The 21,746-nt window shown below is 37.2% G+C and overlaps 1 protein-coding gene across 1 annotated transcript in view; it reads left to right on the top strand.

The window, feature by feature from the left end:
* Window positions 1–21,746, top strand: part of GALNT2 (polypeptide N-acetylgalactosaminyltransferase 2) — a 93,274-nt gene that overhangs the window by 59,331 nt on the left and 12,197 nt on the right. Inside the window, exons 4-11 of the mRNA XM_080342213.1 lie at window positions 2,456–2,554; window positions 3,122–3,189; window positions 4,060–4,125; window positions 7,520–7,641; window positions 13,576–13,663; window positions 17,327–17,414; window positions 18,193–18,296; window positions 21,351–21,477. Of these exons, the coding sequence (XP_080198339.1) occupies window positions 2,456–2,554; window positions 3,122–3,189; window positions 4,060–4,125; window positions 7,520–7,641; window positions 13,576–13,663; window positions 17,327–17,414; window positions 18,193–18,296; window positions 21,351–21,477 (762 nt within the window). The remainder of the gene's footprint in view (window positions 1–2,455; window positions 2,555–3,121; window positions 3,190–4,059; window positions 4,126–7,519; window positions 7,642–13,575; window positions 13,664–17,326; window positions 17,415–18,192; window positions 18,297–21,350; window positions 21,478–21,746) is intronic.

Raw genomic sequence — 21,746 nt, 5'->3', positions numbered from 1 at the left:
GACCAAAGTTTTCTGCTTGCTTTTTGTGAAAGCTTGCCAGCAGTACTAGAAACTACTTTGGTTCACCTTTTTGAGCTGTTTGCCTTTATTTTAAGCAAAGGGGAGAAGTGAGAAGCAGGCAGATAGAATATAAGAAAGGAAGCAGAGATAGGTTGTCTGAGCAGGAATGCATATTCTCACTCCACCTGATGCTCACAGCTGCCTCTTGCAACAGCTTTGAGAAACCTGTGGGTTTTCTTCTGTTGCAGTCTGTTTAGGATGTGTAACTGAGAGCCATTGCTGTCATGGTAGATTTTGGAGATCCAGAAAGTGAGTGTCACAGTTGTAATAGGAAACTTCCAGAGCTGTCCTCCTGTCAGTGTAAAGTAGTCTCCCAAGTGGGATGAAGGGTGAAATATTCCATGTTTTTTCTGGACCCTTGTCCATCTTGGTTACTTTGGACCCGTGGTTTCTGATCACATCTCTTTACTTGATGTGTTGGCACGATTCTTGGGAATTACCTTGTTTTCTTTCTTATTTGGCAACTATTAGAAGCTTCTGGGCTCACACTTAAGTTTTCTTCTTGAGTAGAGAAGAAGCAAATGTTCCTGTCTCTTTGGTACCCACATATTTGTTGAGGTGAATGTTCTCCTTGCACTGAAGCAAGAAGCTCACTGGCATTTGCTCTCTGATTTCAACTGGGTATTTCTGTCAAAAAATGATTTAAACAGGCCACAGAAATTTCAGAAAATTTGTTAACTGTAGTGACACAGATTTCTGGGGAAAACAATGTACTTTTCATGTTTTAATTGATTTTTATGTCCTATGCTAAGCATTGAAGGTCTAGACTGAACTTTTCAGTTCCATTTCTCTTTTATCCAAATCTATTTTCTTATTCTGTGTAGTAAAATTAAGTGGTGTAACTTGAAGAAGGAAGGTCTCATCTCTGTGCCAAAAGTGCTGACATTTGTTTCTTTGGCTTGAGTTTCAACTGTGGCACTATTGACACAGCAAAATAGGAGGACTGCTACTGAGTCAGTTACAGCAAGGAGTTTTGAAGAGCTGAGACCAAAAATACTCAGTGGAACATTTTTCCAGTTTTATTGAGATGTTTATAAATCTTAATTTTTCCCTCAGAAATATGCAGTAGTGCTCTTCTCTTGAGTTTTTTTAGAATTGAGAGGCTTCATTGCCTTGAGTAATTCCACCCTGAGTGGCTCAAGTACTCTCATCTGCAAAGAGATCAGTATAAGTTTAATGTGACTTTAAAAATTATCCTAATGCAAGTGCCTCACATGATAACTGCATGCACAGTAGGCCCAGCCTCTGTGAGCAATTTGAAAATTAACAGGAAAAAAACCCAATCTTTTTTGGTGCACAATAGCTGAATGTCTTGTAGCTGTCTAGATGAATTGCCAGAAGCTCACAAAAGAGGAGGTCTTAACTCTTTCCAGGAACGCAGACACATTTGGTGATTTCTTCCTTCAGTGCTGGTTGCTGCTGACAAAGCCGTCTTGTACTCCTGCCATTTGAGAAACAAAGCTAGATAAGGCAATTGTGGGTTTGGCATGGGCTTTAGAGCTTTAGATAGCAATGTAACTTGCCTCTCTTCCTTTAACAGCTAGTTTGGTTAATACTACACAGAATACAGAATTACTTGCTGATTGTGTATGTGTATGCTAGCTGGTTTTATCCCCTCTGAAGGCAACTAGGCCTGTTAAAACTCTACCTCTAATTTTAAATAAAGGATGTGTGAAGAAACACATCACAAGTGTATGTTACTGCATGAATGAAAATCACTATTGTGACCTGTCAAACTGTAATGCTTTCAGCATGAACTTCATATACAGTGTTTTCTAGTACTGTTTGTTTCTAATACAATGAGAGTAGTATCCTTTTTTTTCAGGTTTATTGTCAGTGGACTTAAACAGATGAACTTTATGTAGTCCTTGAGGAGGTATTTTGGGATTTGCTTCTTTTTGCTTTCTGTATTAATTTCATGCTACTAGAGGTGATGGAAAATTAGTTGATATAGACAAAATTTTTCATTATCTTTATGGTTTAGAATTATGTAGTTCTGTGTTTAGTTTGCTCAAGGTGGTCACAGCTAGCTTTGTTTTTCAGGTTCTGAATATTACAATCCTTGCAACTTCTTATTAGAACAGAAAACTGTTTTTATCTATGAGCAACACCAGGATGTTACAGGAACTTTAAAAATGAAGGGAGAAGTGAGCATGTGCCATTCTAAAGAAGACATGGTAGCCTGTGAACCTGGGCATTTTCATTGAAAATATGCTGATTTGATTAGATTTATTGAATGATTTTTAAACTAAAATAAGCACTCTGGTTTCATACTCTGTTATGTGAAAGGTTCTTATGACATACTACAGTGATGACTCTTCTGAACCTGCCAATATCTGACACTGCCACCTCAGTCTGGTGTGTACTAAGACAGCTACCGAATTATGTCTTCCAGGTGTCAACGGAAACAATGGCGGGTAGATTTGCCAGCCACCAGTGTGGTGATCACCTTTCATAATGAGGCAAGATCTGCTTTGCTTCGAACTGTTGTCAGGTACACCTAAGACAGACCTTGATGATTTTTGTTTTTTTTCTTTCTCCCGTGAAGGCCATTTGCTCATGTCAGATAATAGCTTATGATAAAGGAGGGAGATAACAATCCATCATGCTTTTCTGAAATATTTGTAGAGGGAAAGCTGAGCATTAATTTCATTTGTGCCTCTAATTCTTATGTGCTGAAATAGTGGCATTAAATGAAGTTGCTTCCCTTAACTACAAATGCATGAAAGTGTGGAACCAATTAGTACATGTTTGGAGGTTGGCTATATAACTAATTTCAAGCAGAATTCAGCGATGATGTGTTTTCAGGGAATATTTGACCTGCAAGACTTCCATGTTACAAGTTGTCTAATCCACCCATTTCTGGAGGCTGGAATTTTGGGGGGAACAATCCTATGTGTGCCTCTCTTCACAAATGCTTTCTGTAGAAATAAGTCAATAGCTGTTCTTGAAGATAAGATTCTTGGCTGGGTTCTACTATGACTTAGTGAAGTAACTGCTTTTATGACATTGTTATGAAAAGACTGCTTAGTATTGAATATTTTTTTTTTTAATGTTTCAGTGTCCTTAAAAAAAGCCCATCACATCTTATTAAGGAAATCATACTAGTGGATGACTACAGTAATGATCGTAAGTACTTTTGCAGGGTCTTAACTTTATTTAGTTGATTCTGGTAACACTTTCTGTATGTGCTAGTAGGTGACTCAGTTAAGAACAGGTCACGTGAACAGGAGTTTGCAGACACTAATCCAAAACCAGTTCTTAATTCTGTCATACCTGTCCTTGTGGAAATGTAAAGAGTTCTGATAAATACTTCAGATATATTTTATTACTCCCTGCTAGCTGAAGGAGCAGAGTACATAATTAAAAACAACCTTGACATAGTATGTTATCTGATGTAAAAATAAAACCTGTGATGCTTGCACAAAATATTTTTGTGGCACTGCTTTAAATGTATTTTTATAAGTACTAAGATATCGCAGTACAAACTGGAACACTTGAAATGGACCTATGAGCAACATTCCTTAAGGGATTTTAGTGTCTACATTTGCATTGTTACTTTATGGCTACTTTAAGATAGTTTTAAGCTTTAATGTTAGTTAAAAAGTGAACTTTCTTATATGCAAATAAAGCGATTTATTTAATCCTATGAAAGTTCTTTTTCTTATGCAATGGAGAAACTCTCTAAAGTAAGCAAAGAGAACATAATTAAATAAAAATATTTCAAGAGTGCAAAATTAAATTAGCTTTAAATAACATTATAAGGGTAGCAATTACTTAGCCTGGTAACTTTTCTTTATTTCTGGTGAGACAAGTAGGTTTTTATTTTTAAGCATATGTCTTGTATTTAACTGTTTATGACCTTAAACGTTTTATACTACAAAGTTTTTATTTTTATTTGAAGACAGCCTCTCTTATGCTGTATTTATATATTATATTGGATATCAAACTTGTTCTCATATCTTGATTCTTTTTTTAAATTTATTTTATCTTTTAAAGCTGAGGATGGTGCCCTCTTGGGAAAAATAGAAAAAGTGCGGGTTCTTCGAAATGATCGCCGAGAAGGTAGGCTTAATCTGAGGAAAGTATGATACAAATTCCACTGTGCTGCCTTATCTGTTAATCTGCATCAAGTCTTTTCAGGGAAGATTCTGCTATACATTCCATATTGGAGGGGGAATTTTCACTTTGTAAATCAACTTACTAGGGGAAGGAATTAAACTGCATTTGTGCAAGTAAAAACAGTAATTCTGATTAATTCTGTATTGTTTTGTGTGCACTTACCCTTTGTTGGCTTTCATCAACTTGAGAAATTGGCTTTTACCCTCCATCTCTCCTTTCTCTTACTGTACTGAATCTTCAATTAGGCAGCTCCCGTTGTATATAAGCTCTCACTGTAAGCTATGAATGTTTGAAACCATCCAGCTTAAAAATATCCCTTTTTTTTGCTGGTTCCCTTATAGAGATCATTTTAAGGATCCAAATGATGGACAGCCCAGCAAAGAGTTTGTTTGGCGAACTTGAGAGGGTTTGAACAGCCAGGAGGGCTGGGGTCATGTGTGCGTGTTTTACCGAAGCCAGTGTGCCCTGTAACAAACTGGTCTTAGGTTTTTGTTTTCTTCTTTGTTACTGTGTAAATTATGGTCTCATATCACTGAGCCCTTTGGTCCTGGGTGTGGAGCTTAAAGTATTAGGTACAGCCAACTGTTATTCTACAGCTGTTTGAAATAATAACTGAGAGTTGACAGTTGAGATAGCTGACTGAGTTAGCAGAAATGGGCTTGTCTGTTTTTATAGGCACTGTATCTTCTAGGCTGCCAGCCTGGCCTGGCTGGGGCAGATAGAATCATCAGACTGTCAGAAACTGGAAATGACATGCACAAAACCTGTGGTGTCCCATAATTAGTTATTGCAAACTAATGGGCTCTTAGTGTTTAGGTAGTTTATTTGGGATATACTTGTGAAATGAGGCTTGTTAGGAAAGCAGGCCTCTTATGACATGCTGTGATTGTGGGGTTCTGGTCAATACAGCACTCAAAGATGGAGGTAATAGTAATGGAAACATGGAATAATGTAACACTTTTTTGATTTATTTTTTTTTTTTTTTTAATAATGATAGATATGAACTTTGTACTGCATATACAGATGAATTGAATTTCCATTTGTACTTAAAATATGTATCAACATATCAGAAAATGAAACAGGTTTTGATAAATCTTACTATGTCAGAAAAGAAAATCTATTTGCAAATTGAAGGCACAGTTCTGTCTTTTTTTATGAGATTAGGATTAAATTATTACCTGTGGGATCTACTGCACTGTTTATAAAGTTTTGCCTATATGTGTAACCAGGTGATAATTTTTAAATTAAAATATTTTAAGATTTCATTTGATTGCTAGCTTGTTATGGTTGAGTTTTATACTCACCTTCCTTTTCATTCTCAAGCGTAGGCTGATACTGATATCTTGAAGACGTATAAATTAAAATACATATAAAGTAAAATTTCAGAGAATTTGTAAAATCAACGAGTGTGTAAGACACAAAGAGTACCACGTTAGTATGAACAACAGAGGAAAGCAGTGTGTTTTAAATAAAAGTTAAATAAAGGGAAAGTGTCTGTGCAGGGGATAACATTGACGGCCTTGCTTTCAGAAATGTGTGATGGTAGATTTTGGTCTCATCTGTAGGACCAGAGTTTGTTATGGGAACAGATGTGTTTTGGGGGGCATGGTAATTTGTGAATAAATGTTCAAGGGAACCTTCTGAAGTCTCTTTAAGCCTGAATGTGTTTGAACTCAATGACCACATGGTCACCTCAAATTCTGGGGAGAAAAAATTGAAATTATAAACATTGTGTGTTTTCTATGGAAATAGAGCAAGACAGTGGATTCTGTAAGAATTCAAGTTAGAAATAAGCTCTGGAATGGAGGAGTTGCAGAAGTAAAACATACGTAACCGGAGTGCTTGAGGAATGGTTTGATAGGGAAAAACTGAACAGAACACATTCAAGTGTTGGAATTAAGAAGACAGCATAAAAACCAATGAGGTTTAGATACCTGCCAACATGTAACAGATAAGGCATAGAAAGTACTGTCAGAGAGCGTCAGCAGAGTGTGTATCTACAGCAGTGATGGGCCTCGCGTTTGTGGGAAGAGATAATGCAAGGATCTTGTTAGACAGACCAAGCAAGCTTTTCCTCTTAAGCATCTTGTACTCTGTTTGGCAGAGTCACAGTCTGAACATTTATTTTGTAAAGGGAATGGAAAGACATGGGGTCAATTCTATCACAGTACTTCAGTTAGGGGACAAAAAAACCCTAAAAACCCTAAAAAACTAAAACTAAAACACCACCCCCTGAAAAAAAAACCAAACGAAAAAACCAAACCACAACCCAAACTTGGTGAGAAACAATGTCAAGAGGGGTGTGGGAGAAGTAATTACTTGACTTTGGTCTTGAGTGCACAATTAAATAAATACATTTTGAAAAGTGCTAGAGAAAAATAGGGAGGAAATTCACAAAGAAATGAGAGGAAGCTTGCTATTTTCTGTATTGGAGTAAATGGTAGGATGTTCTGGGGTATCTATATAAATATAGCAAGGGGCTTTAAGGAATGGTGAGATCATCCAATGAAATAATATTCAGAAGGAAGGAAAGGAACAGGGCCAATAAGTGAGATGTAGAGCAGAACCTTTTGGCTTTACCAGAAGTTTCCTCCTAAAGGAATCTTTGTAAGATAAGATTAAAAAACAAACACACCCCACCCCACCCCACCCCCACCCCAAAAAAACAAAAAAACCACACACACACAAAAAAAAAACCCCACCAAAAAACAAACCAAACAACCAACCAACAAAAACCAAAACAAAATCACAACCAAAATAATCCACCAAACCACAAAACGAGAGTTGCAAGAAACACAGGGAAAAGGCAGTTGAAAGGCCTGGGGGGAAGGCTCCCAGACATGAATTAATGAAGCATGGTTATTTCTGGAAGAAGTTAGTAAAAGGACAGACTCTGATGAGAACTAGGATAGGGGGGCAGCAAAAAGGTGAGTAGGATACATTAATGATGGGGCTTTTCTCAGTTCTGTTGTAGAACTGGGGGAAAGGTGTTCATTTCAGGACTGATCTTGAGTAACATCAGTATAAATACCATTTATTGTAATGCAGACCAAGCTGTACTTGTGTACCACTTTTTTGAAAACCTACTTTAATTCTTCCACTTAAATCAGATTGAAACCTGTAGGCTGGGGTGCAGTAGGTTGAAAGCTTCCAGGCTGTTTGCTGTGAAGTCATTTCACTGAATTAGTTAACTAGATTCTCATTTTGATAATGGAACTTGTGTGTTTGTCCTGAGTTAGAGTAATTTAATTCACGACTAACTTGGAATGCAATATTTTCTCACTAGTGTTGACTGTTTTCCTCAGTAAGTACTTCAATGTTTTATCTTCACTTTCAGGCTTGATGCGCTCCCGTGTCAGAGGGGCAGATGCAGCACAAGCAAAAGTACTGACCTTCCTGGATAGTCACTGTGAATGCAACGAACACTGGCTGGAACCACTTCTGGAAAGAGTAGCTGAGGTTAGTAAAGAGTTCTTCTAAAGTAATTTCCTGAAGGAGTAGCTTTAAAGTTTAAAAGCCATCTGGTTTATACTACATTAATTTTATACATTTTTCAAAGGAAGGTTTTTCTCTGAAGTGAGTTGACAGACATGATTGGAGTGCTCTGTGATTAAAACCTACTTTTTGTTCATTTAATCTGTGAACACAGGAGCATAAAATGTTAATATTTATTATCATCTTTACAAGCAATTCACAACTATGCTGCTTAGGTTCTTTAGGGACCTCAGTAAGTTCTGAAAATCTTTAGAGCAAAGTATAGTTCTCCTCAACAGATATATCTCAATGTAATTCAGTTTACTTGAGTATTTATGCCTCATTGAGATTGAGTGTGATAATAGGAGAGAGGTTGGACTGTGAAACCAAAGTTCTCATGGAAATTAGGAGGGTCTGTGGGCTCTTAGCTTCTATAAAAATTCTTAGTTTGTGTCCTAGAAAAGCAGTTGAGAAGATTGAGAGTGAAAGTATACGGTTTTCTCCAGGGGTTGATTATACTTGTTAACATGCTCTGGAGGAACTCAGTTGAAGTGGAAAGTGAATCAAGTGTGATCCCAGAAAGCACTGGGGAACGCTCAAGACAACAGAGTCTTTCTTAATTTCATTCTCTTTCTGGCAAACTCCCGTTCCTGGAAGGGCTTCCTTTCAAAATGCTTCTGTAAAAAATGATTTTGCTAAGCTATTCTGTCTTATAAATGCACTGTTCTTCACTTATTGTCCCTATACTTCCCATTGCATTTCCTCAAAAAGGACAGGGAGGAAAAAAAGTAAAACCCATTTACTCAATATGCAGATGGAGAAGCTATCAATTGATGTCTGATATTCCTTATGCTGTTTGATTCTAGGATGCTTTACTGCATATTCCAGAAATACTGTAAGTCGCCTAAGACATATCAGCAGTTAAAATCCTATTTTGGAGTAGAAATAGCTTTAATCTGCTCAAACCTGGGCACTATTAAAGTACCTAGAGCCTACATAGCCCTTGAGTGTGAGTAACATAGAACTTGCTTCTATTTTTGTGTTTGTGTGAAGTGTTGCAACCTCAAAAGAGTTGGGGAAATTTCTTTATTAAGTAGGAAAATAAACTTGAAGGCATTAAATATACCTCACAAGGACGTGGAATGCTTGCAGCTAAAGCTCTAATAGATTCTAAGATGTGGAAACTGTTTTTGAGCCTTTTAGTGTGAATGGTTTGAAGCATCTACCTGTTGGAGAAATCAGAATGAAATGGTAGCTTTTGTCAACAAAACCCTGCTTTTAGCAAGACAGCTGTTTTGCCATTTACCCTGTTTCTTGTCTATGACTTTTTTCAGGGCATACTCATTTAGCTTTCTCTAACTGATCTGGGATATGAAAAAGTGCTACCTTTTCATCATAACAGAATGTAGAACCTCTTATTGATTTGCTAACAATTTTGTGAAGATCCAGCATTACATGTGTTATAACTTGGATGAAACTGGTGTATATTTTACTTCGTGCAGCATCTGCTTTTTAGCTGCACATGAATTATTAGATCCTTCAATACTTGCTCTTCACAATTGTCAGCATGATACACACTAAGCATGTGTGCCATTTAATAGCTTTCAGCTGAATGAATACAGTTTTCCATTCTTAAAAGCTTGATGTACTGTTAAATAAGTAAGTGGTGTGAGATTCTAGTTTAACAGGTGTAAGGTTTGATAAAGTAGCTTCTAAGCTTTCTGCTCATTCTAATAATTGAGGTATGGGTAGTGTTTACATATAGTATATGATAGTTCTTTGTTATTGTAAATTGGTTTTGTTCATAGTGCAGACAGTATGTTACTTGATGTTAATTGGCAGTGTTTTCTTGATAGTCTCAGTGACAAGAAGCTGAATAGAAATGAACTTGTTTCTGCTCTGGCCTCAAAGGTAACTTTTTCAGGTCAGGGCTACTATACATTCATACAGTATTTTCTGATGTGATGCTGCATCTCTTCTGTATGTGTTGGAAAGCATGGCTTTTTTTTTTCTTTTTATTCCAGAGTTGCCCACTTGGCATTTAATTCTGTTTGAGTTTTGTGGGATTAGTTGTGTGTGTCACAATATGAAAATGTATGGCTTCCAAGAAACAGCCTGAATTGAATCAGTTCTACAATGTTCTATCTGATGTGCTATAACCACTTTAGAGAGCCATGTCTTTGACCTCTTGTTTGTGTTAAGAGCACCTGAGGCATCAAGCTCTCCTCTCCATTTGAAGGATGATCCATCCCACAGTTTTCTGTGAGATGATTTCCTGGTTAGATTATCTTTGTCTATTGACTGCACTTGTGTAGAGTTCCCAGAGGGGTCTGACACTGCTGGGGGTTTTTCTTCAGCAATTTGAGCAAGGGTTTAAAGCAGAAGTAACGTATGTACAAGGTGAATATTTATGAGTTCAAAACATGCAGATGCCTGTGTAACCTGGAGCTGCTGTAGCTGCTCCCTCCTAGAGAATGGTTTCCTGCCTGATTCCCTAAGGCTGCCTTTTATGCCCTCTAGATTTGTGTGTGTGTGTGTGTGTGCATGTTGGTATGGGGAGACTGAATAAGGAGCCAGTGGAGTTTTGATTCTCCTAAAATGTCAACATAGTAATAAGTATACAAAATCTTGAAAACATTGGTAACTGCTAGCTGTTTCGTGAACATTTGTTTACTTGGCTTTTTTCCATTAATGATTTCTAGTCACTTTGTTCTGTTCTTATACCAGTTATATGAGAGAAATAAAAATCGGAAGATTCTGGTGCAGAACTGAACTTATCTGTTTTCATAGCATAGCTGTAAATCCAATATCATTCTTACGAAGGTATTTTTAAACAGAAGATCTTAAAAGGAAGAAAGAGCTAAGATTAAGAAATGAGATGTGGATTCCTTTTTTATGTGTCTCAGATGTGACCTTGAATGAGTCAACTTTTAACTGGCATAACGCTGAAAGGAAAATATTTTTATTTTCTCTTAGTCTTAATCTTTGAAGTGTCTTGAGATTTTTCAGAGGGAGGAGCAAGAACTGTATGCAGAATTTTGAGGATAATTCCTGGTGATTTATGAGAATAGTACATAATAGTCTAACTCTCTAGAGCATACATAACCTCCTTATGAAATATTAAAATGAAATAGTCTTCTACTAATTTCCAGGCACTACATACTTGCAGTATTCACATTATTTCTTTCCATTATCCTCACAAAAGAAACACATGGTTCACCAGTTGTATGTTATGTATGTAAATTATGGTGTCAACCCCTCAGAACACAATGAGATTACAAAAAGAAGAGTTCCTTTTTGCTCGTGTTTTTGTTTCTAAAATGCACGTCAGATTTCTAATTTAATCACACTGTGGATAAATAAGTGTCTTGCTTTAGGATAATTTAAAGGGAGCAGCTGCTTTTGAGTATTTAAGTGAATGAATTTCCTGTACTTCAGAGACCCAGAAGCTCTTTTTGGCAGACTCTGCATTAATAGCTTTGTAGCGCCCTGCAAAGCATCCCTGTAAGAATGTACAAATCTTTTGTCTGCTTTGCTGCTGAGTAAATCTATAATTTCAAATAATGGAAGGAACAGTATGTTTCCAAGCCAACAAAGCATTGGTTGTACATCAAACTGAATGCTCACAGCCTGAGCATTTGTCTGTTGTAACAACCGTAAGTTGTTTAAGTAATAGTTAGGTGTAGCAAGTGGTGTTAGTGTGATGTCGCCCTGAGATGGACAGAACTAATCAGAGCAGCAATAAAAGCCTCAGCACGGGGGAGAGAAGCTGAAGCTCCATCTCAAGTGACACCTGATAGCTTGGGCAGCTTTCACCACCACATTCAGCTGTGCCAAGCAGAACCATTTGAGAAAATGCAAGTTTTTTTGTCAGAAAATGTTTTTGGAGATGGGTATTGATGTGCAAGCTGTCTGAGTTTCAGACAGAATAAGGAGGAAGGCTGGTCTCATTTTTGTATTTCATGCTGATGGATGTAGTGTGAAGGTTAAGGCTGGATATCTTCTCTCTCATCAGTCTTTATATAAAGGTGTTTTCTAATTCTGTCACTGGATATAGAATGCCTAAAATAAGGTCATGGGTGTACCTGAAGTGCTGTAGTGGTGTAGGGGAGCACACAAGCACATTTAGTGTTTTGCAGTTAAGGTGCAGTAAATCATAATTGCCTCCCAAGCGGAGCACAGCAAAACTGTATGCTTGCCATTCATTACAAACATGGAGTTGGGCTGCAGCTCACAAAACAGGAGCTAAAGGTGTGACTGATGGGGAAACAGGACAGGTGGGTCATCTTTGTCTGTGTTTCTAGTTTGCTGTAGACCAAACTAAATAATACTTAGTAGCAGACCTGATTAGATGTTCTATTGCATTGCTCATAAAAACTGATATTTGACCTGGGTGGTGTAGCTGCAGTGATACTTAAAAGGAATGTAGAAATCAGTAGTGAGCATCTGTTTTTTTAGCTTTGGCTTCAGTTTGTATTCTCTTGGGTTCTTTTGGCCAATACAGAAGTTATTGACCTTTTGCTCACTCAGGCCGAATTACTTAGTTGTTATTTACTAGGTCATTTGAGCTTATTAAAATAAACACAGATTGAATAATTAAGATTAAATAAATGAAAACAGGTGTTTAATGTACTTATTGGACCAAGCAAAGAATTTGACTAAGAGTTGCTTTTAAGTCTCTTGTTATGAGCTCAAGCTATTCCCATACTAGTTTGGTTCCAGTCTTTTCTGTATAATGCTGACTAGCAAGGAGGGATGCATTGCTGAACTGCTGTTGAGAATGTATGTATTATCATTTGAAGACAAACTTGTGAAATAAATTCTTAAAATGGCAATGTTTAGGTTGGTAGGGTTTTTTTTAACCATGACAATTGTTTCTCTGTAACAGTTACTGAGATCTCCTGATTTTTCAATTTTTTTTTTTATATTCACAGATTTGATGATACATTGTTCCGAAGTTATCTGTGCTCTCTGAATTATGTTAAAGTATGGAGCTCAAAATTTTATTTTGAACTCAAGCAAAATGTTCCATAAAATTAGAGTAGAAGTTTGCCTCACTGTGTAAATGTAAATGCCCCGCGATAAGCCACAGAAACAAACTGGCTTAACCGTGATATTGCATTTCTAATATTAGATGAGTGCTTTTTTTAGGCTACTGATGTCTTGTGATCCTGCTGGTTGATGAATGTTGAGTTTTTGGAGAGACTTCTGGGTTGTTTTCTTAAACTATTTTGACAAAAAACATCAGCCAAGGTAATTAAGCTCACTCAGAGCAGTATACGAGACCATGGTTGATCAGAGGAATGTGGTGTCTGTACTGCTGGAATCTTGGCTGCTGGAGATTAAGAGCATTCAGCAGTTTGAGGGTTTTTTTAGGTTCTCTTTCCTATCTAAGTATCTGATTGTGAAGTGTGATTCTTCTAGTGTGAAATGGGGTAGCATTAACCTAAGACTTTTCTGACTGCAGGAAGGCCTAAGTGTTCCTTAAAGGTTGAAATAACAATAAGACCATAGTAGACCGCATGGCTAGAGATTTGCTGTGGAAAATATGACTTGCCTGGATGCTTCTTTTCTTTGAGCTGGTTTTAAAAGTAAGAATGGAAGCACTGTTTGCTTGACTGCCTTTAAAACTGCAAGTTTGCTGCCTTCTTCAAGAGCAAGTCAGAAGAGGGCGATTACTCTGAGTAGACTGGATCAGAAAGAGGATTCAAAGCCACATCGTGCGGTTTCTGCTTTCTGCAGCAGGGCTGAGCGATGCTGTTCACAGCACTGGCTCTTCAGAGCCATCAGCTGAAGTAAGGGGAGAGCTGTGGGAGATGTGCTCATGAAATCATGCTGAACTGATCAATATCTCATCCTACCTGCATCTTTATATATTGATTTCATTATTTCAATATTACTTTCTAATATTTATTTTAGGACAAGACCAGAGTTGTGTCTCCTATTATTGATGTAATTAATATGGACAACTTCCAGTACGTGGGGGCGTCAGCTGATTTAAAAGGCGGTATGTACCTGTACTGGAATACAAATTTTAAAAAAAAAAGCATCAAGAATCAAAGCTCATAATCACTGCAGTTGTGGAATGGGCAGTTAACATATGGTTCTTCCTGCTCATGGTTTAAGTTCTGTAGGTCAGTTGTTTCTAGGGTTGGATTTTAATTGGCCTTATTGTCTTTTGCTTTAAAACAGGTCATCTTGATTATTCTAATTCTTATAAGTTTGTGCTGCCTTTTACCTATGTGCAGTGCTCACTCCAATGTTTGTAGGACTGTGTACATGTCAGAAGCAGCTTATGGCCAGGGCTTATGATTCTCTTTTTAGATAAGACAGGCTTTAATTGCTCTCTAGCTTAAAAGCCCATCAGCAATGTAGTGCCTATGAGCTTTTTCAAGATGCTGGTTTGCTTAAAAAAATTAAAATCTTCTGAATAAGCAGAAAGCTTTGGAATGTGTTTTAAAAATAAATGTTTGTTAGCCATGATCTGTAATTGTGAAGAGAGTATCATGTGACCTTGAAATTTGTGGTGTTTATACCTTTACAGTTACAAAATTTCCTGTATTAGTTTCACTGTGTCTAGCTAGTGTAAACCGTTGAGAGCAAATAGTAAAAAGACTTGTGAAACTCTCTCTGCCCCCAAGAAAAATCCTCCCCTTTTTTCACTGTAAGCAAGAATCTAGTATTTAAAAATAGCTGTTCTTCTTCCCCCCCTCCCTTTTTTTGACTGAACTGTCTGCACAAAGATATAAAATGAGCCACAATACAGAAATTATGCAGTGCTGTTTCTGCAGTGTTTCAGCTTTTTCTGAATGGGCTTTCTTGAGCGTGGAAGGAAAAACTAATTCCAAGCCTATTCTGTCAGTTACTGGTCTCTAACTGGCTTCCAAGTGTTGTTCCAGTAAACTGCAATAAAAGCAATATTTGCATAATGTCACATAGGGTGCAATTTCCAGTCAGTGATGTGGAGGTGAGAGGTTCTATGTCCTTTTAATTAACATCCTGAAGTAACACCTACAGTGCATATATTCACAGTATGCTAATGTATAGGTCTGTGCTATTATCTGAGTGCCAGCTTTATTAAAACCTTAAGGCTTTTACCCAATCTATTCATTATGCCTCAAGCATGGAAATCTCTGTACCATTATGTGGCTTTTATTGTTGCCTGCAGTAGGAGGAGGAGTTCTTTCACTGAAACCTTTGCTTGGTTCCTGCAAGGTTCGCACTCTTTAATTCTTCCCAAGTGAAGTGAAAGAAGATTGAGAGATCATTTCACTTGTTACTGCTTTATCTTTGGAACTATGTTTCCCTTGTTTTCTTTTTCTTAATTTTTAGTGCTCGTTTTTTCCGCTTGTACGCAACAGAAATAGATGTTTTAATTTTTTTTAAAGTGCGTGGAACCTCTGTACTTCTGGACTGAGGAGTGAGAAGCTGGTTTTTGGGGGTTTTTTTTTGTTTGTTTTTTAATATTAACAATAGAAATTTTGCACATACCAGTGTTTAAGGCCATTTGGGTGTCTCTTGAAACATGAATAATATATTTCTTTTCAGTTCCCAGAGGACAGATTACCATGTTAGAGGCACTACCACGTTTGATGTCATGGGACACTTTCGCTGGGCCAAGTCTAAACATGGAAAACCAAGCTATGCTTTCAACCTGAGATACAGTATCTGAAGCATGGAGGGTTGAGACAGCTGGGACAGCATTTGTGCCTGGTCTGTTTTGAAAGGACTTAATCACCCAAGACAAGCAACCTAGCAAATGCTACGAAGGTTTTAAAGGAGACAGGGCTAAAAAAATTCCCCAAGTCTAGCCAATACTAAATCCATGCACTTCATGTTACAAATTTTTTGTTGAGGGGGGATTTGCAAAAGTGTTTATAGTGCCCTGAGAAACACTTTAATTTCTGGAATATACTGTAGTTAACTGAGATCTAATAATTTAGAGTATGCCTATGATGCAGTTTACACTGGCTAGAATTTCATAGTGGATATGCACTTGTGTTTAGAAAAACTCCTTTTACAGAATTACTGATATTATCTGATTGAGTGCAGATTTTTCCCAGAGTCAGTGAAAATGGAGACAGTTTTTATGGGTAGACAATTTATACACATGTTCAGAGTTTGTAACAGAGTGCTGTGTTCCAAAAGAGACCCCTTGTGTTCACTAGAGTATATGTAACTCTATCTGTACCGCTTCTGCTAGAGAACAGTAGTTTTTTTTTCAAGTTCTCCCAGATGCAAGTAATTTTGCTGGGTATGTATGATGAAATGCGACTTTTTAACTGCATGGAAATAGTGGAGCTCATTTTACTTTTCATGCTGGAGGCTTTATGGTACTATCGATTGTAGTCATTTTACGGTTTTGCTACTTGGAGTTTTGGAGTAGTTAGACAGTCTTTCATTTTTACAGTGCAACACTTCATGAAATACTTAACTGTGGAGAGAAAGAGTTGGCATGCATGCTGTAAAGACTGTTCAGGGTAATTTCTGTATTGTGCGTGATAAAGGTCTTGTGAGTTAAAATGAAAACTGTTTAGTTTTCAACTCTCCACATCAATCATTAGTATGCACATTTACAGATACAGACAGTTTGTAGGACTGTACTTGTCTGGCTACCTTCACTTTTCCCCCACTTCCCCACAAGGTAATTGCTTTATCTTTATGCTGGAGAAAGAAAACTATTGACATCTGTGCACCAGAAATCTGGAAATCATTCATTACATGACCTCATAGGATATAAATGTCTGGCAGCAGGCAGTCTGTATGAGGCTGGTTTGCTAGGTGTACTGGAAGAGGGAGATGGACCTTGTGTAGCTTTTTAATAGATGTTCATGCTCCTGGGCATAACCCATCTTAAAAAGGGTTATGAAAATGTTTCCTATAGGAAGTTTGTCTTACATCAGCTGTGCATCGTTGGCTAAAGGTGGTGATTCAAATGCTTGTTGGATAGAATATTGCTGTAGGTGACCTATTGGTCATTATTCTAGTGGCTGCTATGTGCTGCTGTGCTTAACTCATTGAAGGAACAGACCAGCTGTTGCTGTGTGTACACACATATAGGTACTTACATAAAGGAAGTAAGATTTTGGCTCTGTAGCACTTGTCTCAGATTGAAATAAAGATGCACTTAGAAGTGTGTAGTGGGAAAGCAGGAAGATGAATGAATGTTAATAAGTGGGAGCTACATAACCTGTTGTGATCTTCACCATAGAGAGCTCCTGCTGATAAAGGATTACTAACTGCTGCATAAAGCCTGTGTAAACATATGTGATCAAGTTGAAATGCAATTGTGCAGTAAAAGACTTTTGGGAGCATTTGTAATGGTTGGAAGATCATCATATGGTGTTCTATTTGATGAAATGAGACATTGGATTAATATGGGGCTTTTGCTTTGTCATTTGCTGACTGGGTTTCTTACTATGTATAGTAGATGGCAGCAAGAGAGATCAAAGCTATTTTGTATTAGATATTACTTTTTATTGTCCTGTCAACTTCTTTGCCATTTATCTGGACTCCTACTTTTTTGTTTTCTACACGCAAGTTTGTACGCATTTAAAACTTTTCATTTAAATTACAGTTCCCGGTGTTTTCAGTCAACATTATGTTACTACAAGTTGAATGATGACCAGAGTCTTTTTAACGTCTTTCTCTAATCTTTTTCTTCCTGAAGGCTTTGATTGGAACCTGGTGTTCAAGTGGGATTACATGACACCAGAGCAAAGAAGAGCACGGCAAGGAAATCCAGTTGCTCCCATAAAGTATGTCTGTATATACCACCGCTTTTCCCTCTATTAGATTGTAGTTTGCAACTAAACAAAGCTAGAAATCATATTCTCTGACTCTGAAAGGGATCTTTACTATATCTTTCATTAATATTGAAACTTCATTATTGTGTAGCATTATGAGACTCTCAGAAATAAGTTGTATTTTAAAAAATACTTTAAAGCATGCTGGTAGATTATTTACCCTTTAAATGAAGCACAATCTGCTTTTTGTTAAGTTGGTACCTTTTGAGGGCTAAAACTACAGCATCAGTTTTAATGTTTTTATTACTGGTACAAATTGTGACCTTTTACATAAAGAGCATGTGAGCCAAATGGGGCTTTGGAAACTGCCTCAGAAGGTGGTTGTAGTGTTACCCTGCTTCCCTGAAAATAAGATAGGGTCTTATATTAATTTTTGCTCCAAAGATGTTACTTTTTTACATGTATAGCTGCCTGGACACTATTTAAATTGACTTTTTTTTGTGAACTGTAACTAGAGCTTCTTTTTGGAGTAGGGTTTATATTTCAAGCATCCTCAAAAATCCTGAGAAATCATGCTAGGGCTTATTTTCAGGGTAGGTCTTATTTTTGGGGAAACAGGGTATATGTGCCATAGAAAGTGTATGCACATAACATTTAAAGTGATAGATGCAAAATTAGTTGCATTTGAAAGTATTGCATTTTTTTCAGAAGATATTAACCTTGAGATGCAAATAATAATTACCTCACAGTTTATGGTTCTGTAAGTATTTAATTTTTCTTGTCTGTTTAGGACACCCATGATAGCTGGTGGATTATTTGTGATGGACAAATCCTATTTTGAAGAACTAGGGAAGTATGACATGATGATGGATGTTTGGGGTGGAGAAAACTTAGGTATGTATATTATTTACTTTTGGATCAGTCTTGAAAGAATGCAGGTTTCATCATTACACAAAATCAGGAAGACCATGACTCTGTGAGGCAAAGAGGGTTAAAACTAGAGTTGAAACTTCACATGCATTATTAACAAAATCCAGATGATTCATTTCAATGGAAGAATTAAAGCAAGGTAGGATTTATGTGCTAAATATGGGAGAATAAAAGTATTTGTTCATTAAGCAGTGAACATTTTCATAATGGAAGTTGGGTGATAAAAAAATACAGGATGTAGACAGGAAATTGTTTTCAAATATGCTATTTTGTTTGAAAGTCACATCCTCATCTAAAGTTATCGATTAAAATAAAATAATGTTTAAATACTGCCAATTTAAGGTATGTTTTAATATGTTGCTGAAATTTAATCTTGAAAAGTGGAACACAGGAGTTCACAAGTTTAATGTTCTTACATACGTCTTAAGAAATCAATTAAAACTTAGCTGACTGAAGAGTAATCTGCTTCTTAACATTAATAATACTATACTGCCTGGCATCTAAACTTAGTGAATTTTTAAATTTTAAACCCTTATTTAGCACTATGAGATAATTATGGTTGAGAAGGCTTGCTTGCTTTTTTTTCAAGTTCCTTATTTTCAGATGTTTAAGTGGGATTTAGAGAAGGAGGAGGAGCAACTGAGAGAACTTGTGCTTTAGCCATTTCTTATTTGACCTGGTGGTTAGTTCTGGCTTTAGTAGGTTTTTTTTGTCTCTCTGCATTATAGTATTGTACAAAGTTTTTTCTCCAGTATACTTGTATTAAAACAAAAAAATATTTGGAAGGAGCAGAACTGTGACTTCTCAAGACTTCCATTCTGTCACTTAGTATTTTAAGGTAGAGATGCATCTCAGACACTCTAAGTAGTGTGTTTTAGGTCCAGTTCTTGAACTTGTAAAAACCCATGAGTATTTTGAGTCACTGAAATATGCACATGCATTGAGCATATGCTTGCCCGCAAGGCAAAGTTTGCTGTATGCAGCACACTACGTATAGAGACATGGTAACCAAATCATAGAATCACAGAATAATTTGGGTTGGAAGGGACTTTCAAAGGTCATCTAGTCCAACACCCTATGATGAGCAGAGAGATTTTCATCTAGATCAGGTTGCTCAGAGCCCTGTCCAGCCTGGCCTTGGATGTCTCCAGGGACGGGGCATCTACCACCTCTCTGGGCAACCTGGGCCGGTATTTACCACCCTCACTGTAAAAAAAATTCTTCCTCATGTCTAACCTGAATCTCCCTCTTCTAGTTTAAAACCACTACCCCTTGTCCTGTCGTAACATGCCCTTCTAAAAACTCTGTCCCCGTCCTTCCAATAGGCCCCTTTTAAGTACTGAAAAGCCACAATAAGGCTCCCCAGAGCGTTCTCTTCTCCAAATTAAACAACCCCAACTCTCCCAGCCTGTCCTCACATGAGAGATGTTCCATCCCTCTGATCATCTTGGTGGCCTCTGGACCCTCTCTAACAGATCTGTGTCTTTCCTGGACGCAGGACTCCAGGTCTCATCAGAGCAGAGCAGAGGGGCAGAATCACCTCCCGTGATTTCTGGCCATGCTGCTTTTGATACAGCCCAGGATACAATTGGCCTTCTGGGCTGTGAGTGCACATTGCTGGGTTATGTTCAGTCTTTCATCCACTAGAACCCCAAAGTCCTTATCTGCGGGGCTGCTCTTCTCCCTTCATCCCCTAACCTGTATTGATAAACATGTTTAACACTCCTGTAAGGAACTTAAAGGCTGGAAGAGACATCCTTACAGTCCCGTGTCTGACCTTTCTATGCAATACATGAAGAAACCTCTTATGTATTTGAACAATTACTTTCTTTGCTTTTGTTTTCTCACTATTTTGGCTGTATGTTGCTAAACTGTATTAATATTACAAGTTGTCTTTTTTTTTTGGCATCCTAGAGAGTATTTGATTACTACAGCAATACTTGCATTTACTCTGAAAACCTCTTTTGCCACTAGAGCACTTAAATATCTGATTAGCTGCAAGCATGTACTTGAGTGACTTTTTTTTTTTTTCCCTGAAAATTTAGCAACTGCTTTTATACTTTGACAATTGAGGCCTTGATAGCAGGAAAGGACATAAGCAACAGCTCCTCACTCAAGGTCTGAAGACAGCATGTGAAAAACTGTTTGTTTCTCCTGCTGCATTCTGTTCCCCTTTCTCCATGGAAAGGAGGAGGTGGAGACTTTTCCTGTTCAGGTAGCAGAGAGAAGGTACCCCGAAGTCAGTCAGTACAGCAAACAGCTAATGATGTGTTCATACCTACCAGACTAACTGAAGATGAGTAAAAATCACATGGCATATGATTTAATTGGCAATAAATGACACACGCACAAAATAACAGAAATCTGTGATGTGCAGTTTAAAATTCAACATATATAGTTGTTGGGTCTCTTTATTCTCTAGCTTATCTCTGAATCAGTGGCTTGATGTTATGTTCAAATAACCTGCTAGATGGACTTGCAGAATAATTCTATATGTTATATTTATGCTTTATACAACTTAGCATTTTTCCTTCAAGCATATGCAGAGCAGCTGTTATATGAACTTTTGTTCTTATGTTAGTATGGTCTCAACTTCACAAATTTCAAGATGGGCCTGCAGTATTTTACCTAAATTAACTAAGAGACAGCTCTTACCATGGTATATTTTCATATTGTTGCTAAATTTGTCTGTAACACATGCTTGTTTTGCAAAACGTGGATCAAGGTTTGTTCACTCTTGTCTTGAATTTGTAAACTCAAGTTCTCAGGATCTTTACAATACTTTTTGATAAGCATAGGAGGATTGGAGTATACTGGAGAACTGGGTGGACCATTACAAGGTTTGGGTCTAATTTGAAAACCTGTAATAAATGTTCTGATATGCCTTTGTTTATCCTAGAATTTCTCAGAAAGCTATCTTATTGATCTTAGCAATAATCACTAAAAGTCTTCCCTGTAAATTGTATACTACAAAATTACAGTATTTTTTGATGGTGTTCTTTCATGTCTTTATTTCAGAGATCTCATTCAGAGTTTGGCAATGTGGTGGGAGCCTAGAAATTATCCCTTGCAGCAGAGTGGGACACGTATTCCGCAAACAGCATCCTTACACATTTCCCGGTGGGAGTGGTACCGTGTTTGCAAGGTAACTGTTAAGCCTTCTGCTAAATAGCAGTGGTTTAGATTTCTTCAAATGATCAGCAGGTGGCAGTAATTTCATTTTAAGGATCTTTTATTTAGAAATACTTGCAATGTTATCTAGCATGAAAAAAATACTAATTACAAGGAAATTAATGACTTGGAGGCAACTACACAGATTGAGGGAAGAACCTGAGAGTTGAAAAAGGGAAACTTCTAGTAGACACAGCCCAAGAATCTGGAAAAGAAGGAAATATTTAACTTGATGTTCTATCA

This window comes from Nesoenas mayeri, assembly GCF_963082525.1.
Source record: "Nesoenas mayeri genome assembly, chromosome: 3".
Classification (NCBI taxonomy): Eukaryota; Metazoa; Chordata; class Aves; order Columbiformes; family Columbidae; genus Nesoenas; species Nesoenas mayeri.
Note: the sequence above shows the minus strand (reverse complement) of the source record. Positions and strands in the feature narration are given on the sequence as shown.